The sequence below is a fragment of the Cyanistes caeruleus genome, chromosome 5 (genome assembly GCF_971803275.1).
Source record: "Cyanistes caeruleus chromosome 5, bCyaCae1.hap1.1, whole genome shotgun sequence".
NCBI lineage: Eukaryota > Metazoa > Chordata > Aves > Passeriformes > Paridae > Cyanistes > Cyanistes caeruleus.
This window is the reverse complement of record NC_141705.1, coordinates 6864821-6885833: the sequence shown is the minus strand read 5'-3', so window position 1 is coordinate 6885833 and position 21013 is coordinate 6864821. Positions and strand designations below refer to the sequence as shown.

General features: G+C 40.4%; 1 protein-coding gene and 1 long non-coding RNA gene across 15 annotated transcripts in view; one reads left to right on the top strand and one right to left on the bottom strand.

Moving 5' to 3' along the window:
* The window catches only part of CTBP1 (C-terminal binding protein 1), a 150059-nt gene extending 138421 nt beyond the window's left edge, over window positions 1–11638 (top strand). For 7 of the 14 annotated variants that reach the window (XM_086889986.1, XM_086889987.1, XM_086889985.1 and 4 more), the window contains 3 exons: window positions 1072–1199; window positions 4410–4527; window positions 10179–11638. In XM_086889986.1, the coding sequence (XP_086746112.1) occupies window positions 1072–1199; window positions 4410–4527; window positions 10179–10362 (430 nt within the window). In that variant the 3' untranslated portion in view covers window positions 10363–11638. Of the gene's footprint in view, window positions 1–1071; window positions 1200–4409; window positions 4528–10175 lie in introns of all 14 variants that reach the window. The other 7 variants (XM_086889982.1, XM_086889983.1, XM_086889981.1 and 4 more) reach the window with 1 other exon arrangement.
* Window positions 11247–18401, bottom strand: LOC111928282 (uncharacterized). The gene is made up of 3 exons (XR_002864000.2): window positions 18060–18401; window positions 13898–14149; window positions 11247–11827 (listed from the first exon to the last, which is right to left on the bottom strand). It is a non-coding gene; the product is annotated as an uncharacterized LOC111928282 (long non-coding RNA).
* Between the last annotated feature and the right edge of the window lie 2612 nt (window positions 18402–21013).

The window sequence follows — 21013 nt, the reverse complement described above, 5'->3', positions numbered from 1 at the left end:
GTGCAAAGCCAGAGTGTAGCAGCTCAAGGGACTTGCAGCTACATACATTCTTCCCAATTCCTATCTGGGATCTGCACAAAGCACTGCACCTCTAGGAAGCCCCATTTACTGTATGGAGATGCCATGTGCAGAGATTCAGTTGCAGGATTACAGCCACAGTTTCCTTTGGCTTCAGTGCTGCATGTCTATCTGATCGCAGCATGCAACTCTTTATTCAAGAGTTTTGCCAGATATTTTGATGTTTTCTGAACTACAGATGAAATCTATCATTTTATGAATTATGACCAACTCTGAAAGCATGCTTTTGTCTTAAAATATTTGCTCTCCTGTTACAGTTGACTGCAAGATTATTAAAACTGGAAATAAATAGGAGGAGCAAGTTTCCATTATTTTTGATTTCTCTACTTTGTATCTGTGATAACACTTTTACATAGATTCATTGCTTTCCCTGAAAAACAATCTGTAAAGTAAATTTCCTTCTTTCTGTGGAGTTTCTATAAAGGAATGGGAAAGAAAAAATACTTAAAAGAAAAAAACCCCCTCTGAATTATCCAAAAGGCGTTGAGGCTGCTGATGGACATGTTTTTTATTTGGAAATAATTGTAAATCTTTTTATTTTTTTTTTTTCCTTCAAATGATTAGATGTCATACTGACAGAAAGAGAAGAGTTTTGTTGGTTAATGCAATAAAAGCAAAATTGTGATGAACTGGACAAATGGAATGGCATCCTAAATTAATGTGGATTTTCCTTTATGCATTTCTGCCCCAGAACTGGAGTGAAAGTGGCTGTAGTTAACAATAAGTGCATTGGACAGAAGCTAATGTTGCTGCTATACTTAAGCCCCACCCTTTGAGTCTATAAAACGTGATTGTTGCTTATTTATACCCCAAATAGCGCATTAAATTAACAGACAGAATTATAAACAAACTCAGTAAAGAATAGAAATGAAATTATTTTGTGTTGTAGAAATTAATCTCTGTATGTCCAAATCCATCAGGATTCCCCACCTTGCTTTCCCCTTGTCCCCAATATTTTTTTGTCATTTGATCTTGTTTTAAATTTTCATTTAGCTTTAGTCAGGGCCCCTTGAAGGATGCACCAAACCTGATCTGTACCCCACATGCAGCCTGGTATAGTGAACAAGCCTCAATTGAGATGCGGGAGGAAGCAGCACGAGAGATCCGAAGGGCAATCACAGGTACTGACTCACATTATTATTAGCTCCTTCCCTGTGCAGTTCATTTTAAGAAACTTATTTCTTCAGTCTTGAAAGATGCCGAAAAGAAGCAGCCTTGGGTTTTGTTTTTAATATTTGGAACAGAGAAATCAGCAAATGCTTGCTAAGTCTGTTCTCAGAATTGGAACAAGTAACTTTGGAGGTTCTTTGCAATTACAAAGGGAAGGCAGGCATTGCAAAATAAGTACTTTTTTCATGTAAAGAAAATGTATTTATATATGAAAAATCATCTGCTCTTTTCTTTGTTGCACGTAAGTATTATCCATTTGATGGGTTTGACTACAAGTCCTCCTGGTATTGCTGGTGTCTTCCTTAGCTTTTCCTAGACACTCCCTTACACTGTCATAAGCAGTTCTCTACGTAAAGTTTTCAGTATTTTATTGGGAGGTTATTCTATTTCAGATGTTCCCCTCTTTAAAGCCTTGCTAAAGAAGTCTGGCATTTTAAAGGGCAGAGTGTCTTTGTTATATAACTGCCATGTAATTGTAAACTGCTCACATAAGAGAAAACAGCTATGTCTCGAACATGCACTGCTAATAAGTAAAATGAGAGGACTGAGCCATTTGGCATGGGTTTGAATCCCTTGTAGCCTAAAATAAAAGGAAGGATTTTCATACTGGAAAATGATTCATTAAGCACTAATGTTTTCTCTTTAGTTGGACTTTGCTGTGTCCCCCTTGGCGATATCGTCTGAACGCTCTGCAGACATGCAGGGCCATCTGTGTCACCTTGAGAGTAGTTCAGTGCCAACACATTGCTCTGTTACACAAAAAGCACTGGCAGTAGCCTTCCCTCTGGCTTGTGCCTAGAGAGGCCAGGCAATTTATTTTCATTTATAGCCTGTGCAGAAAGAAGATTCTCTTCTGGATGCTAATTAAAGGCACCTCTAACTCCTGATCTGAATTGTCCTTTACTGGACAATTTCACTCTGTTTTAGAGGTGACCTGAAGAGCCTGACCATCCTTTTGCTGGAATTGCTCCTTGTGGCTGTACTCCAGAACTCCAGTGGTACATTTGTTTGTTAGGCTGTTCAATAACTCCTAGATAGCTCTGGGAGAGATTGCACAAACCAGCACCCGATACCTGCGTGAGGGAGGATTGATGTGCAAATCAGCATTAATAGGCTATGGTCTGAAAACTGAGGAAGATCCAGCTATCCAGAGCTAGTTTTATGTGAAATTTGTGCAGTAGCCCAAGCATATGTGCCTAGGAAGGCAGACCTGCAGTTCCTTCAAGTCTGTGATGGTGCTCTCAGCAATCTGGATCATTGATTTGTATCGAAGCTGTCAGCACTTCAGTGTTTGCATATGGTTTTTAGTAAGATCAAACTGAGACCAGCGTTAAGGAGGTGAGAATGACATTGAATTGCAGTGAAACAAATGTAGGAAAGATACAGGAAATATGGGATAAAGCTGGATATATGAAAATCATAGGGGAGCACAGAGAAGAGAGGGTGTAGAGAGGGAGAAAAATTGCAGAAAGGTGTGAAGTGTAGGAATGAAGGCTATGACTACCATTTGACAATAAACATGTTAAGTGTTTCTGCTGTTGCTTAAAAGTCAATGATGTTGTGATGTGTAAAATACAAATAATCAGCAGAGGTTAAATACCTTGAAATATATTTTTAAACTTGAAAGCATTCCAAGTATGAAATAAAGAGGGCCACTGGAATGGAAATAAGAGGAAGGCAAGCATGGCAAGTGAAAAGATCATTTTAAGTTTAAAATTAAAGAAATATTGGGTTTTGAGGGGAGACTGGTAGAACATGCCTACAAGAAGTTAGCAGAATGAAGAACAGGGGGAAGGAGGAAGACAGGATTGAGAAGGATAAACATCAGAAGAAAGGTACTGTTGAAATTTGTGGATAGCTCTGGCAGAAGTTGAGATGGATGTATATTTCAGCTACATTTTGAAGATGATTCCTAGATGATTGGAATTCACCTGTAACGGGGCACGTACCTCACCTTGTTCAGGCCTGTGCTTGTGCACAGGAGAAGTCACAGGTTCAGGGACATCAGCTAAAGTCATGGAGTAACACTATTTGATGGTATCCATTGCATGAAAAGCAGTTTCGTGAAAAGGCATTTTACAGCCCTGTTGTGACTGGGCTGAGGGATAGAAAGATAGTGCAGTCTTTAATCAAATTTCCAGTAGGAAGCTGGAGACAAAAGACTGAACTCTTGATTCATGATGGAGCATGGTCAGTTTTTGAAAGGGTTTCTGGAGTAGCATTGCCAGCAGTGGCAGGGGTGGACTCCAAATTACCTCTTTCTGCCCCTCTATGTGCAAATGCACTGTAAGATTGAACTTCAGTGAAGACTCATTAATAAAACAGATGTCAGAAAAAGCACATGCTTCAATTGATCTCTCTCCTGTTAAAATAGGTAGAAACATTCCTATTGCTATGAAGAAAATCTGTGCTGGATTTGCTCATGTCATTTTTTGCAGGGCTGAAGGTAGTTCTGCGAAAGACAGTCACAGGCTTGTCCAGTATGTGCTGAATCAGGTTGACAGATTCTCCAGTCTTTAAAACTTGAGTTGTACTTCAGATATTAATAAAATGTTTTGAAGAAGTGAAGAAAGGAAATTCTGGTGTATTTTAATTTTATTAGGAATGAAAAGCATGGCTGAGGATTAATACATTGCAGTAAATAAAAGTGAAGAGCAATTCAGATACAGAAGGAAAAGTTCAGGAGGAGAGAGATTAAATGTTGGTCATATTCACGTTTATGGCACAGTTCCATTCAGAATTCTGTATTTTTCATTAAATGTTTTTAATTGCTGTGACAGGTAGAAGGGTAAGGAGGAAAGTGATGTGTTAAGGACAGAAAGTAGGGGGGCTACATTACTGAATTTGATAGGTAGCTATACCCTATATCCAAATTACAGTTTCTTGGAAAGATTAATCTTACTGATTTTGGTTTTCCTGAGACCCTGTATAGAAGAGATACAGACAGGTAAATGAAAATTAAGCAGAGTATTTCAGCCATTATTACCTAAGTCCCAGGCAAAAGGCTACAGCAAGGATCAGAAACAAGCTCTTGGTGCCACTTTATTTATTGATTTAAATGCACAAATATTTGTAAGTATTCCTAAGATAGACGTACTAAAAGTATAAGGCACACAATTTTTATACATTTTTTTTTTTCCCTCTTCCTCATTTCATCTTAGGTCGTATTCCAGACAGTCTGAAAAACTGTGTTAACAAAGATCACTTGACTGCAGCTACACATTGGGCCAGCATGGACCCTGGAGTTGTTCATCCAGAGCTTAATGGTGCTGCATACAGGTAAGTGTGCTGAAGAGGTAGAAGAAATACCTCCATAATTCAGTGTAGGTATTCAAGAATAGATAAAAGACCTTCCTGTTACTGATTGAAGTAAGTGCATTACACACCAGCTATATTGTTTTTGTAATTGTTGTGTTCAGGAGAATAATCTTGTTTTGCTAGTTGTTGTCAGTCATGCTGTGTCTAACCATGAATCCTCTTACAGTCTCTTTTTGTTGGGTATGTGAGCAATATCCATTTGTTTGTATATTCAAGTAAAACAATTGTGGTCATTTCCACTGTTGCAGTGGAAGTTTTAAATTCCATTGCTGAAGGTAATGATGCAGCTGCAGGTTACAGAAAGACTTTCAGTAATAAACTTACATTGTTTTGTTGCCTCCAGACACAAGAGAGAACAAGTAACTCAGTATTGAAAACAGTGGGACAGCCTGTGGTGATTATGAAAATACATTTAAAATAGCTTTTTCTAAATCATATGTTTAATTTTTAAGCAGAAGCATTTGAGAGACTTGATCTATGTATTCTCAGTCAACTGTGAAAGCAGGTCTTAATAATTAATAGAAAGGGGCAATTTTTTACATCTAATATGCACATTCCTTAGTTGTTTTGTTTGCTCAAGAGTCCTTCTCTGTCCCTTTATCCCTAGCAGCTATTCTAGCAGCAGATTCTTCCTAGTAGCCAGCTTCAGACAATTTTTATTTATGAAAAACACCTGCAGTTTTTGTATTTTCCAGTATGATATTTACGCATAAGTAGGATGAAAGGAGCAGAAATCTACAAATGTCTGCTTCCCTCATTGTCTTGAGGAAATGGGCAAGTGCAGTCCTCTCATTATTTTGTCATACCCCATTATCCTAATCTTTCCATTGTCCTTCTTCATGCCTCTACTTTAACTTTGTTGCTCTTTAGGAGGACTCCCCATGCTTTTAGTAGAGGGGGGATTCCTGATTTTGTGTTTTACTTCACATGGGAGCCCAGCTGTGCCCTGCTGAGAAGTGAAGCAAAGTTATCCTGTCCCAGTGACTTGAAACAATCTCATCTGAAGGGAATGGAGGGGTGTCAGGGACGAGTGTCACCACCCTCTGCCACAGTCTCCTCATCAGGAGCCATAAGTGCACCAAGGGAAAGGAGTAACTTGAATTTGGTGATCACATCACTTGAAGAGGTTTATTTCTGGAAGTATGCCCATAGCCCTAACTATCTAAGAAGGTTGTTTTTATTTGCTTAAATGAGAAGCTCAAGCACACAAGTTCTCCTCCACACAGCATCTGGTTTCAAGGACTTCAGTTTGGAGTAGTGAGGGTATGGCTGGATGTAATTGGGGCTTTAAAGGCAGGTGTTGCTGGACAGGAGGTAATAACTCCAGCCCTGTTGTGGCAGTTAAGAACAGGGGTCCATGCCCAAATAAAATGCAGGTTTTTGTTCTCGTTTTGGGGGTCACAAGTCCAGCAGAAGCAGGCTTTGCAGCCAGAAATTAATTTTAACTTAGGAATGTCTGGGGGAGTTAATGATTTACTAGGTAAAGACCATATGTATTCAATTTAAGCAGGATAAACACAGAACTGAGTGGCTTTTTAAAACATTGTTTCAGTCCACTTTTTCAATAAAGAAAATTTATTATAAAATTCTGATTTAATTATTTTCATATGCAAAATAAAACTAATTTTAGGAATTTTCAGGCAGGAGTGAGCAGTTATACAATAAATGTTAAGAGCCTTTTGGAGGGGCAATAGAATAGCATTTGAATGTGGATAAAGGCAGTTACTACTGTGTGAAGTGCAAAATATGCATCACTTGAAGCTCAGGTTTTTATGAAGAAATTAGTTTCAATAGCAGTGTTTGCTGATGCTTAATTCCTACCTGGATTAAGTGCAGCATTTAACTTGATTGTTCAAACCAAATTTTTCCATCTTTTCTTTGCAACCCAAGATTATGTTGAGCTAAGTGAGTTCTGGAGTCTTTCACAGACTATGTATGATGTTCCAGATGTGCTAATAACTGTATCATACTCATGTAATTGCATTAGAAGATAAGACCTGGGATAATAATTTATATGTTAAAAAATGCAGATACCTCTTTTGGTGAACTGAAACTAATAAGGCTGTTTTATTCTGGATGTATAATTCTTTTGTATTTTGATGTAGGACAGAAATCTCAAATTATCAGATATTATCGCAAGCCAAGAACATTGAGCATTAGTCAGCAGATTGTAATCTAGGTCATCTGAATATCATCATATTCTGGAAAAAACAAATCCATTTACCATGCAAAGTGCAAGACTATATCACCACCAAAGGTCATGAAAGCAGGACCTATCCAATGAGTAAAGATCAGCAACACTCCTGAGAAGGAATTATTTGTCGTGGTCTTGGTGAAGCAGTATAACGTACCCTGATCTTGCATTGCTGCCGTGTATTTGTTACCAAGCTGCCTGTGAATTAACTCCCTGTGTTATTCCTGTGTCACAGAGCAGGAGGTCATAGACACAGAGAAATTCAGCAGCCACTAACAGTGCTTGTACCACTTACAGACATTTCCACACATCTTCCTGCCTCCTAACAGGTAGAGGATAAGGCTGGATGGGGCTCTGAGCAATCTGGTCTAGTGGAAGGTGTTCCTGCCCATGTCAGGAAGTGGGAACAAGATGATCTTTAAGGTCCCTTCCATCCCAAACCATTCCATGATTCTGTGAATACCTAAGTACTGAAGAGGTCCTTGGATGAGAATAGCTGGATGTTGGTAATTCAAGAGCTATTTTATGTTGGCGTTCTTCACTGGTGATTTTCAGACTCAGTGCATGATAACAGTGCACTTAAAAATTGAACTTCTAGGACAGACTCAGTTTCTTGAACAGAGCTTAACACAATGAGTTCGAGGTGCTTCTGCAGTTTAAGAGCTAGATGAGAGTAAAGTAGAAATTAACGTTACCCATCTGTTATAATTAAGAGGGCTGCTGTATTTTTCCTCCTAAATTAAGACTACATGGGGGAAGGGGATGGAAGAGTATGAATTAACAGAAGAGGTGTAACTGATTGCTCACTTCTGCTTTCACAAAAATTTAGTTCAGTGGACATTTTACCTGTAAAACATCTCAACTTACTGCTGCCAGAGGAGGAACTTCATGAAGTGCAGGAAAGGATGTATTTTCTGGTTAAGAATAGAAAAAATTGAAAGACTAGAAAAGCAATAAATAGCAGCAAAAGGGAAAGTTACATAGAATACACATGTGCTCATGGATAGAGGCTTGAGTTTATGTGCCCTTTCAGAGACAGGATTTGAGCAACACTGATGATTAAAATGGGACAAAAATTACAAAAAGAGAATTGCAAAGCAGGGTTAGGAGTTGTCAAGTAAAATGCAGTTTTTGTAGAACAGTATGGTAGCTGTATATTGGCTGCTGCCACTGTGTAGCATTAGGACAAGAAAAACAATCGTTGGGCCTCTGGACTTTGAGTCTGTAGGAAACCTGTACCTGAGGTGAAATGTTGGCAAGTAGAATCCTGATGGCTATGACTTGGTGTCTAAAGGAATGTCCTTAAATACAGAAAGGATATTTGGAGTCAGAGTAGAATTACAGCCATGCAGTTTGAAATGTTTAATCTGCTCATAAGGTAACTCTTTGTGCTTCTGATTCAGCACTGTCCATTTTCACGAGGGGAGGCTCAGACTTTTCTTCTTCCAAACACAGTTTTCAGAAGCTGCTCTCTCCTTGACTTTTTTCCAGCTCTGGTGTGTTGATACTCTGGGAATACGTTGTTAGAAAGCAGAGATTGTTTGCTGAGAGCAGCTGCAGTGTTGGACTTTTAAATGGAAATTTGTGTCATGTTGTGTGTCTTGCAAAGCACCTAGAATAACAGAAAAGCTGTTTCTGAATTAAATTTAGGTAAAACAATACCGTCTGACAGTTTTCATAGGAACTGAAGCAAATTTGATTAATAAGATTCAAATGGAGTTACTGAAACAAGCAACTAATTCCATTAGCAACTGCAAATTAATTCCAAGGAACCTCAGTGGAGAGGGAATTAGCATAGGAAGCCCTGTAAATATGTGTACAATTGGGAACAAAGTTATCTGGCCTACAGGTGGTGTGATCAGTCACAGCCTCATTACCCATCCCAGATTACAGTCAGTGTTGGGTGTGTAGGAGTCCTTCCCAGGATGGCCAGACCAGTGTGTGGTGTCCCTGTTGTCCCTGTGCCGTGCCAGTCCTGCTGAGCCCATCTGGCTCCATATTTCCAAAAGCAGTTCCCAGGATGTTTCTGTGGTGGAAGCAAAAAAAACCAAGTCAGTGTGCTTGCATCCAGCTTTTTTCTCCTGAGTCTTGCCTAAGTTCTGCAGTAATTTTCTTCCAGTTTGAGGGAGCTTGGGATGAGCAGCACAAACACATATTATTACCATGGAAAAGATGCAGAAACAGGGTGAAATTCCCTGATGCATTGAGCTCTGATGACAAGCAAATCAACAGCACAATAATGTGATACTTGAAAAAAGCTTGACAAGACAAGTGCCTTTTGTCCTATGTAGCTCTGGGTAAATACTTGGGTGGCAAAAGCTGCAGTGAGTGGTAGTTTTGTGTGTTCAGGCTTTCAAATGCATAATGAATGGTCTCACCAGGATGCTTGAGTGGGCAGAGTACAGCAGGAGAGAATGAGGGAAATGAGGGATGAGTGTGCAGCTTTATGATGAGGAGGGTATGTAAAGGGTCAGTGGTAGGTGGCCAGTGTGACATAACTTGCAAATAGGTGTTGAGATACTTGACTAAAAAGAGAACATATGTTTATTAAATCCATGTGTAGCTATTTTTTACAGCACTGTGAAATACCAGTGTTCATCAGTTACACCTGAAGTTTGGAATTGGAACGATAGATTTGCAAGATTATTTTAGCCTGGTGACATCAGAGCCATTATAAAATTGAGCTGAATCAGAGGGTGATTCTTTCATTGAATGCATAAAATATTTAGATGTCAATGTTTGTCCAGGTAGAGTAAGAAATCTTCAGAACCATCCATAAATTTAGTATTTGCATTTCTCTTTCTTGCAGTCTGCCTGAAGCACTTGTCCTCTGTGTATCTGGCACTGGTTCTTCTTCAGACAAGTGCAGTGGCAAGTTTGCTGCTGAAAACTTACTCGGGTGCAATAGGCTCGAGTTTGTCATCTGACAAGTGTATGGGTGTGATGGCTTTTTAGGGGAGCTGCCAGGAAGCTAAGGCTGCAAAGCTACTGTAAATAAATATTTTTTCAAACCACAACAATGAAAATTTGAAATTGCTACATGAGAATGAAAGAGGAAAAAAGGGAAAAGTTATAGAGAACATATTGCATGGACCTAGCTGGAATTATTTCTTGCTGAGGTTATGCTTTGAGAGCAGCAAAACTTGAAGGCAGTTTCCCTTGCTGTGTTGTTACTCCTGCTATTAAATCTGAAGAAATAATCTGAAGAACTTTCATGTCTCATTTGGTAAAAATACAGCATCCGGTGCTTTGTGTAGCAGCATTTGCATGTGGCATCTCACATGGAGCTGAACTCCCTGTCCCTCTAAGTGGTCTGAAAGTGAAAGCAGCATCTCTGTAGCTCTAGAAGGAGGCAGGGTGGGCTCTGCTCAGTCAGCTCCTGGTTTTAATGTCTGCTCTGGTTTTCTCCTCCCAGCAGGTATCCCCCGGGCGTTGTAAGCGTGGCTTCCACTGGCATACCTGCAGCAGTAGAAGGAATAGTCCCCAACCCCATGTCTCTATCACACGGCCTCCCTGCTGTAGCCCACCCGCCCCATGCTCCTTCCCCCGGCCAAACTGTCAAACCAGAAGCTGATAGAGACCACCCGAGCGACCAATTGTAGCCAACAACAGCATTCCCAACATCGGAGACTTCAACCGCAGCGCGTGGAAAACAACACAACACAAAACCCTGGATTTTGATTAAAGGCAAAACCATGAACTTACAGGAGGAGACGATTACTGGTTTAGAAACTGGTCCAATATACAGTATAAAAGGAAAAGGTGGGAGACAAAAAGAAGATTTGGAAACATTTTTTTCCTCCGTATAAATTGTAGTTTGTCCCTGTCCAGTGGACTGATTCACTGTTTCTGTGTCCTATGGGTTCTTTGTTAAGCAAGAGAAGTTAGTAGTTAATTATATCATGAATGTACTTGTCTGTGTACAGTTTCTAGAACATTAAAAAGGGTTTGTTTGCTTAGCTGTCAACAAGGAAAAACATAAGGGAGGCATTCAACAAACCAGTTTTGAGATTAAAAATCCTTTCTTTTATATTTTCAAACATGCCCAAAAAAGAGGCAGTTGGCAAACTTCTCAGGACAATGAATTTTTCCCATTTTTCTTTCTACGCCACACAGTGCATTGTTTTTTCTACCTGCTTGTCTTATTTTTTAGAATAATTTAGTAAACAAAAGAAAAACAGTTTCTCCTAATTTTGGCATGAATTCCCTTATTTCAAAATGAAGACAACCTTGCAAAGAGATTTTGAGGAAAAAAAGAGGTTTTGTATAAACGAGCATTGTGCTTTTTGTCACCAGTTAAAGTATATATTATTGGTGGTATCTGGAAAAGGCACTAGACTACTGAAAAGTAGCAGCATTTCATTGCCTACATTGATTCCTTCCTGGTAATGTGGTAGGCTAGCAATATTTTTGGTTAAAATCATGTTTGTGACTGTAACCATTTGTATGAATTATTTTAAAGAAATAAAAATCCCAGACAAATATCATATGTGTAAAAATTTTTATTTCTAGTAACTGTTTATTCAACTTTTATTAGGTTTCTTAGCTGTAATTTTTAAACAGATGCTGTCAAGTATTTCATTTCTAGCTTTACTTTGCTCTCTGTTGTTTGTAATACTGTCTTGGAAGCTTGAAAAATAAAAAAAAAAAATTTCTTTCCATACCATTTTTCCCTTTACATTTCGTAAATGTTGATCTTTTTTCCTGTGTTTCTAATGGAGTTTGAAATTAAGATGGATTTTGATTTGTACACCGGCATCATCAGCTACAATGTGGTAACAGCATTTATGCCACCACTGTGGGCAGAGCAGAGGAGGTACAACAGCAACACAACAACAACAGTAATAATAATAATAAATGTCTTTTGCCGAAGTCCAACATGAGAAGTGTCCATTGTTTTATTTGCTTCTGTGATGATGGAAGGGTGCAGCAGGATGTAATTGTATTTGCTATATTGAAGGAGTTTGTTTCTTTGAGCACAGGCAGAAGTGTGTTCAAGGCAGGTTAGATTCCAGCTGGATGCTGTTCCGACCTTTCCTGTGCTCCTGGGTAAGATGTCCTTCATCCCTGAAAAGTTTAAAAAAGAGACAAAAGTTTATCTACTTCAGGAGGGAAATCCGTGGTGAGCAAAAGTGAACCTGGAGCTGAACCTCCTTGGTGCTCTGTTGTCTCTTTATTCACTATTAGTCTGAACAGTGCACGCCCCTAAGGTTGGTGAGCTGGGTTTTATGGGATCTGTGGAAAGCTCTGGCCCCTGTTCCTGCAGGTCTGCAGAGCAGCCTCCAGCTCAGTTCAGGAAAGGGTAAGAGGCTGCAAATCACCAAACTCAGAAATTTGTGGGTCTCTATGCAGCGAGCACTATGTAAGGTGAAATTTTATCTCTGTGGAAGAGAGGGAGTTTTTTGCCTTGAACATTCAGAGCTAAAAATGTCATCCATTACAGTTTATTTGATGGTAAAACTCTATCTGTTCCCTTTGTGAAATGAAATGGAAAACAGCCCTGAAACTGCAAGCTGTCCCAGAAAAGACACTTATAAGAGCTTTGAGGCCAAAAATTTGCAAAACAAGTGCAGTCTCCTGCTGTTGAAGCAGTATTTCATATTTCTTCAGTAATTCATATTTTAAGATGCTGCTTTGTCAGACTTAAGTTGCTTCTTTAACATATGTAAAATAAAACATTTAACATCTGGCTGCCAAGAACTGCTGACAGCCACATTTGCAGCCCCATTTCCCAAGGAAAAACCGAGAGGGTTCCTTGCATCATTTGGACATGGCTTGTGTAAGTACATTTTGTTTGTAGTGGATTGATAATTGAACTAGAAATTGTGTTTATTGTGCGTACTTCTTGGAGCTCAGTTCTGAAGTATTTGAGCTGTTTGTTGTCTGTGCTTGCTCAGGCACAAACCTTTGCAGGATTTGAGTCTGAAATGTGCTGTTTCCAATGTTTTTCTGTTGGTGTTTGAGGTTCTCTTTTGCTCTGACTGGAGCCAAGTAATCAGTTTCCTGCTTCAGAAAGGAAGAGCCATGGGGCAGTGACAAGACTGATGGGTGTTGACTTCGGGCTATGGTCTGAAAAGTAATGAAAAGCCAAATTTGGGGTTAATGACTGATTTGAAAAGTGGCCCATAATAAACAAAAGGCTGTTAATGCAGAGCAACCTTCTCTCTTTTATGACTGCTTTTGTTGGGTAATGGAAATGTGATGAGATCTTCTTCCATTTGGTGAAGGATGTGCTAAATAAGTGTAGACATCGGAAGATGCAGTTAATAGGAAAATGCAGAGTGGAGAAGGTGATGGCAGCAGAGGCTACAGGTGACCTGAGGCAGTGTTGAAAGAGGAGTTTGAGCAAAGTGCCTGCATGATTTGCTTTTGGTGGTATTATTCGAATCACAGGACAAAGAATGAGGCTAAACATGACAAAAATGCTGCTGGCTCAAAGGCTGCAGGCAACAGCAGGATGGCAGGAGGCTCTGGGGCTGCACAAGAATTTGGTGTGGTGCAAGAATGTGCCAGTTGTGCCATATGCAAAGTCAGGTGGTTGCAAATCAAAGAAAAACTTGTCAGGAAAAGGAGCCGTGGTAGGACTGGCAGATTGGTGCTGTGGGAAGGAGCAGTGTGGTGGTGGCAGATTGATCTGGCACAGAGGTTTTGGTAGGTCTGAGAATGGATCAGAGATGTTGCACAGGACCTGTTACATTTGCTGGGTAATTTTGGTCAGGCTCAAAAGATTGAGCTGAAGTCATAGCAGAGACAGGCTCTCAAAATCACTGATGGTGTGGAGGACTCGGAGGAAGTTTGAGTAATTTGACATTTTCAGCTTAAAAGTGAAGGCTGAACTGGGGGAATGGCTGTAAGTAACAAATCTTGTGGAGGAAGGGGAAATACTAAATGCTGATACGTGACAGCCTAAATGGGGTTAGGAAAAAGTCTTTCTCAACAGGGAGGTCCTGAGACTCAGTCCTGAAGGTTGGTGCTTTTGTGTTTAGGTTTTTGGGTGTTTTGTTTTGGTTTTGTTTTTTTAAATACACAACTAAATTTAAACAATCCAGAAAGGTTGTACAAGATTGCAACCAAACCAACAACTAGAGGCTTTTTTTGCATTCAGGATGAAACACTTTACCTTCTTTTTTAACAAACCTTGAGCCTTTTCCCATTATTACAGGGTTGAGGAGTTGTTTTGAGAAAATGCCTTATTTTCCTGTTCAGTTTCCACCTCAAATGATTAAGGCTGGCTTTCCAAATGACTGTGAGTGCTGCAGTCTAGCTGTTCCCAGCTTGCTCCTTGCCTCAGACTGAAGGGTTTCTCCTCTTGTTTCAGTAGTGTTTGTTCTGCTTGAAGGAAAAGGCAGCACTGACAGTATTTCCTTTATTCAGTCCACTCCAACCTTACTATTTTGTAAATTGCAAAAGGAAAAAAAAATAGTTATTAGTTTTAAGGTCAGTGTAATACTGGATCATTTTGTATGACCACTTAGTAAAGCTGTTAAGTGTGATATGTGTTTAGAGTCTTCCTTAAACCTGATACCATGTTTTGAATTCAGTAAATCTTTCAGAAAGATTTCTAGTATTTATGTTAAAATGTCAAGTGATGGGGGTTTTTTTGCTATTTATTTTAAAAGCTTGTTTAAATAGGGGATAACCATCACTGTAATTTTTAAATGGCTTTATTTAATTTGGCTTTCCCTACCTCTAAATTCCAGTTATTGTTTCATGTTAAACATGAGGTCATGTAGCCTGGCTTGTATTTGGAGAGCATGTCACATTTTAGCCATATTGCCTTTGTACTGAGGTCAGTGACACATCTTCCAAACTGTTATTCATCTGTTTTCTTTTCCAGTTGCTTTCATTGCACTATCCATCCTTTCTTTGTGCTCTGTATTTTTGCCCTTTTCAGTGACGTAGTCCAATATGGTTATCTTCTGCAGATGGAATTTCAGGCTTTCTGATCTCAGTATTTCAGCTGTTTTCTTCCCTCCATCAACTTCCCAATTTCCTCTGTAAGCTATTTGCCTTCAAAGTCACAAGTGCTCGAGGAAATTAATTAATCCTCTTTGTCCTTCTTTGCCCAGGTACCAAAGCTCCACATTGAGTGGTCCTGCTCTCATCACACGAGTGCCGCTTTCATCCACCATCTGCACGCTTTGTGTGTCTACCGCTTGCAGAATGGACCTTACCTGGGTCTCACACTTCAGATCAGCCCCTCAACATCTGCCTCCTGTCCTTCCCTGTCTCTTTCTAGCTTTTGGGAGACCTGGAATGTTACCCCTAGAATTCTTCTCTTTTCTGGAAGCCAGTTCCACTTTCCATCTGTGAATTTCGGTGTGACACAAACTCAGCTCTCCTTGGCTGACCTCCTTGCACACCACCTCAGTCATACATTGCATTTTTTGTTTGGGGTTTGGGATCACCCAGCTGGTCTTTTTCTCTTTTTTTATGTAGCTCCTCATCTAGAGTTTCCTTCCTTCATTTTCTGTACCACAAAAACAAATAAGCCTCTTCGTATCTCAGCACTTTCCTTTGCCTTTACACTTCTGCTCAGAGCAATAATGGAGTGTTTTCTTGAAGCAGTGTTGTTTGTTTTGGGGGGGTCGTGATGGTTTCATGGCCACCATAAACAGACTAAAGTATGTCCTTGTGATGATTAGAGGCATTTGGGATATGCCCAAGATGACACAGATAATTCTCTCAGCATGCCAGTCCCTTGAAAATATTTGTTACACAGTCTTTAACTACCTATCTACCCCCTTCTTTCACATGCTGCCTAAAAAGGATAAGGAGTTGCTGGCTCAAGAAATAAAGCAAAGAAGTTTAAAAAGAACCCCAAGATTTAATATTTCAAGGGTCAAAGATTTAAAGCAATGAAGTGGAGCAAGATTATAGCTGAAATTGTCACAATAACCTTTTGTTATGTGTCAAGTTTGATGTATTAGAAGCAGACAATTGTGTGTCACTGTGACAGTGCTATTTATTTGTCTGTGCTGTGTAAACAGAGACATTTTGGAGTTTGGGAAAAACTTACGGAGCTGGCTCCCTGGATAAACTCTAGGAGTTAGGGCAGCAAATCAACATCTAAAAATAAATCTCCTGAGGAGCTGACATCCCAGACTTGTGTTTCCAAACCCCTCCAGCCATTTTCAAAATGCCCTGCCCAATGCAATGGATTGAATTCTCGAGCCTGTTGCCCCCAACACAGCTGTTGGCTCTATAGCCTATCCCCTTCCCTGGGAGCTCAGGAAGCAGCAAACTTCCTCCTCAGCACACCTAAAAGCACAGAGTAAATCCCATTTAAGTCCCTGCTGCTGTTCAGTAGGATTTTAGTTAAGCCCTCATGTAAAGTTAAGTCCATGATGTATTTTACTGCTCTTAAACCACAACAGAAAAAAAATCTGCTGGTGGTGTTTTCCAGTAACACATTTGGACCAGCAGTTTCCATGGGAAAATGGGGTCAGGGGATTTCCAGCCTGTTTTTGATATGAGTTTTTGTTCAATTTGCTGTTTGCTTATGTTTTTTCATGGCCTAGTGTATGTGAAATCTGTTTATTGTGTTATGAAGTTTGGGTGATAGATTTTTGTGTCTTAAGTTACAGCACTTTGCAATTAGCTCCAAGGTCATCACTTCCCATTCCTGGCATGGAGTGCCTGTCCTTTGAAACTGATGGCTGAAATGAGGTTTTCAAGTATTCATATCCTGAACAGCTGTAGTTTTCTTTTTCTCTTTTCCTCTTGTGGACCAGCCATTTTCAGTGCACGACACAGCCCTCATATTGCAAGAAGCACAGGTAAGAGTGAGAAACCTCCACTGTGACTCAGAGCTCATTTCAGAGGTTTTCAACCTCCATGAATTTAAAGGAAAAAGGCATGGTTTTGCATCATGTAACTAGTGGCTGAGTTCTAATACTATTTTACAGAAAAAGAGAAGTCTTGGTTCTGTTCAAAGAGCAGTATTAAACTGTGCCCCCTTGGATTGTGGCACATATCCCACTTGGGTTTTTAGATGTGTCCTGGAGCAAAATGTGTCATTCCAGTGAATTCCTTTCCAGGTGACATGGGGGCTGGACTGAACCTCATCATTTGGAGGACTTTATGTGTTTCATCCAACTTTGCTGGAAGTAGGATAAGGTTTGTGATGTCAGTGATCCTCAAAGCTCTTTAGTTTTCATCTCCAATTAATTGTTAGTGGAGAGCTGCAGTGGCTCCCAGTAGTTTGTGATGTTTCTGTGACACAGCAGAGTTCAGAACTAAGGACAGACCACAGTTTCTCTTTGAAAAAGGCTGTTGAGCCTTGATATGGGGGCTGCTCTTAAATCTAGATTCATCTGTCTGTGCTCTCACTTCTGCTTGTCTTCAGTACTTGCCTTCAGTGACCTAAGTTAAATCCTAAGAGGAATAGCTCCTCATGTATGGAGTTTTCCCAGTTAAGTGCTTGAGATTACAGAGGAGCAAACCAGAGACTCTCTGCAGATCTGAGTGTGTCCAGAGTAAACCTCTCATTGTAATCCTTTAATTTTCTAGTTTCAAAGTAGCTTTGCTACTTAGGAGATGCACACAGCAGAAATAAAATGTCACCCAGAAGACTGTGCTGCTCTTATCTACTCTCCAGATAAATGCAGCCCCCATCAAATCCCTCCCCAGAGGACACAGAAGGATGGAACTTCTCCAGCCTGAAGAGCTATTTTTGAAAAACTGCTTTGATAATCCACATCTGATAATTCACCCCCAAAATCTATTGTTGTGAGGTGTAAAACTTCAGATGTTGGAAGCACTCCTAAACAGCTGCTTAGGCTCAGCTCCATCAGCCTCTGAAATGCCTTTGGGGATGTAGATTCCGGGTAGAAAGGGCAATGTTTTGTTTGTGATATGCTGGGGGTTTTTTAATGCTTTTTCAGTGCGTTCATTCCAGGGGTCTGGACTTTTAGAATTGCAGTGCCTGCCCAGCCTGCCGTAGCCTTTGCCTGGCTGAATGTGTTGGGGGATAGAAATTGCTGCCTGACCTTCTCAGCAAGTTAAATACACAAAAATCCAGGAGAAGGATGCAATGGAATCTTCCCTTCCCCTTCCCCTTCCCCTTCCCCTTCCCCTTCCCCTTCCCCTTCCCCTCCCCTCCCTTCCCCTCCCTTCCCTTCCCTTCCCTTCCCTTCCCTTCCCTTCCCTTCCCTTCCCTTCCCTTCCCTTCCCTTCCCTTCCCTTCCCTTCCCTTCCCTTCCCTTCCCTTCCCTTCCCTTCCCTTCCCTTCCCTTCCCTTCCCTTCCCTTCCCTTCCCCGCTCATTCAGGGGCAGCTGCTGCGGTACCAGCCCAAACCTTTGGCCGCAGTGAAGGGATGAAGTGAAGGATGATCTAAGCTTGTCCCATGCCAACCCCTGCATTTTACAGTAGGAACGAATTCAGACGCTGAGCTGTTGTTTTCTCAAATTCCCTTCTCGTTGTTTCCTCAAATTTCCATTTCAGAATTCCTTCGTGCTCGCCGCCGGTGCTCTGGCTCTGCAGCGCCCGGGCTGTGCTACCCGAGCTTTTCTACTGATTTCTCGGCTAAACATCACACCTCCGGCTGATCTGGCTTATTCCTGTCACACATGCTTTACTTTTTTATCTTCCGCTGTCCCCTTCTGCTGTTTCCCTCCCAAGGAAGGGGTGGGGGCTGCTGGTGACAAAGGACACCGAGGTCCCTCCGCGGTAGCCGCTAGGTGGCAAAATGCACTTTGTGCATGGAAACGCCGCCTGGAGCCCCCGGGAGAACCGGCCTGGGCTTTCCCCGCCGCTGCTTTCAGCCGCCTCGCTCAATGGTATTTTTTATAAGCTGTTTTGGCGTGTTTAGATACTGCGCATGGAGCATCTTCCCTTCGAAAGTGTGTAAATGCTCCTGTTCTTATTTAAGTGATGGTCCTTCGAGGCTGGCAACAGATTTTGCCATCGTGTCCCAGAGTTTGAATAAGATTTTGAAGCTGAAGGGATTTTGAACAGCCTGGTGAGACTGAGACTGTTAAAAGGCTGTGTCTATACCGGCTCCCCTGTTAGTCACAATTTAGGTGTCATTTCCCTTCTTCAGTTACAGATGGGATCTGTTCAGGACATGGGTTCTGTAAATGATTTCTTCTATTTGTAAAAGAATAAATGAATACTGGATAATTCCTCCTCCAAATAGCTGCACTAATATGAGAAATGCACTTTTAGCTGCACAAATATGAGAAAACAAAAACAAAAAGCGAAACAAAGAAAATCAGAGGAGAAACATAGACACCCTTGGCATTTTCCAAAACTGGGACCTAGATTATGCAGTTTGTTGTCCTGACTCTATGAGATTTTGTCCTCTGTGGAATACAGCCTTGTGCATTAGCCTACTGGAAACGTCTCAAGTTACAGATTTCCATCAGGGGCTGGAGGTTTTTTTGCTTTCTCAATAGCTTCCAGGGGCCCTCGCAGGGAAGTTTCCAGTTCCCTCTCTGTGATGACAACAGAGCTTTTGGCTGGCTCCCTTCAGACAATGCTCCCACATCCAAGCCTGTCCTACCCCTGCTGTCCAATGCCCTGACAATGCCCTTGCAGCCATACACCTCACTGCCCTGCTGGTCCTACCTGGATTTGGGTAGTGCTCCTGTTCTTCAGAGATGCTGGGATGTGAAATTCATCCCCTGCACACCTGGGTCCTGCAGTGGCTTCAGTGGCATCTTCACTGCCTCTGCTTTGGGCAATGGTTTTGCTTGGAAAGGCAAGCCCCAAAATGATGATCTGAAATACCATGTTTTGGAATATGGTAGGAATCTCCTGTTCTGGAACTTTGAGAAATATGGGCAGTGTTTGATTTATTTTCTTTCTCTGTGTCTCTGTCCAGACTGGACATTAAAGTCTAAGTGTTAAAATTAGGCACAATAATAATGCCAATATTTTGGATCTAGAAGAAAACAATAGATGTGAAACCGATTTTTGACCAGTCATTTATTAATGGAGCATTGGTCTTCTGATAGAAGGCTGCTGGATTTCAGAGTGGAAGGCTCTGTACAATCCTGTGGAAAACACAGCATGGTGCTGGTCACTTCAGCACCGTAATATTCATGTGGCTGCATGATGTTCTCAATCCATCACAGGTTTGGATTTGCTAATTTTTGAGTACTTTCCTTCAGAATCTTAGTGCTGATATTTTAAGTTTTGTATTCATGAATTCACCTTTAGTTCTTGTGGCTTCAAAGAATTCTGTTTTAATAGTGTGATTGATCAGGTGAGATGACAGGTTTCAGCTAACTTCCTGGGATGCAATTCAGTTTGCAATAATTTCCTATAAGGCAAAAGCAAAAAAACAAAAAGAAAAAAACTAAAATCCTGCTAATGAAGTAAAACCAGATTTTCCAGAATGCTAAATATCTAAAAATATATATTTTGCTGAAATTAAACTAAATTGATGACATGTATGTGTCTCTGATGGATATGAGAAACATGAAGAGCCATGTAAAAAAACCTGGTGGTCCTAGTTTACAGCAAGGGTAATGTATTTGTTATTTATAAAGGGTTAATCAATGATTAACAGGCATTGCAATCAATAGTTAATTGATTGTTGTAGGCTTGGTTCCCACATGGCTTGCAGCATTGCATTCACAGTGTAATGTATTTATTAGTTATTAATCACATGCTAGTGTTTTTTAAATGTTTTAAATTCATTTTATTAGGGGTAACTGAATTTTCAGTAACACATCAGTGAACTTGAGTTCTGCCTTCACATTAGCAAAAGGGAATATATGAGAAAACGGCTAATTTGGTCTTACTTTCTTTAATTTGAGGAACCCATCAGCTGCATACACTGAAGGAACTGTCACATTATAAAAGCAATTTTAAGTAAAACATGCCATTTATGGAAGAGGCACTCTTAAAGATTTTTGTAATTACAAATATTTGTACTGTTAAGTGAATTGCATTGAAGTATTTGTTGTTGTTGTTGCTTTATTTCCCTGGAGGACTTTTCTGTAGTGGGAGCTTTGTTATGTTGATAAATGTGCCTGAAAGCTTTATAATGTACTGATGCATTGTAATGATAAATAGAGCTGGTTAAGTAGTAAAGATCAAACACACAATTAAACAGACTGTAATATACATCTTGCTGAGCAAGGGAAAACAATAGTGGAATTAGTAGAGATGAAAACAAATGGTTTTATTGAACTAAGCAAAAAAATATATTCTTATGCCTACAGAATGAGGAAATTTGGCCTGATACTTGCATGGACAGACTTATAAAGTGATTAATCAGATATAAAATGTCTTTAAGCTGC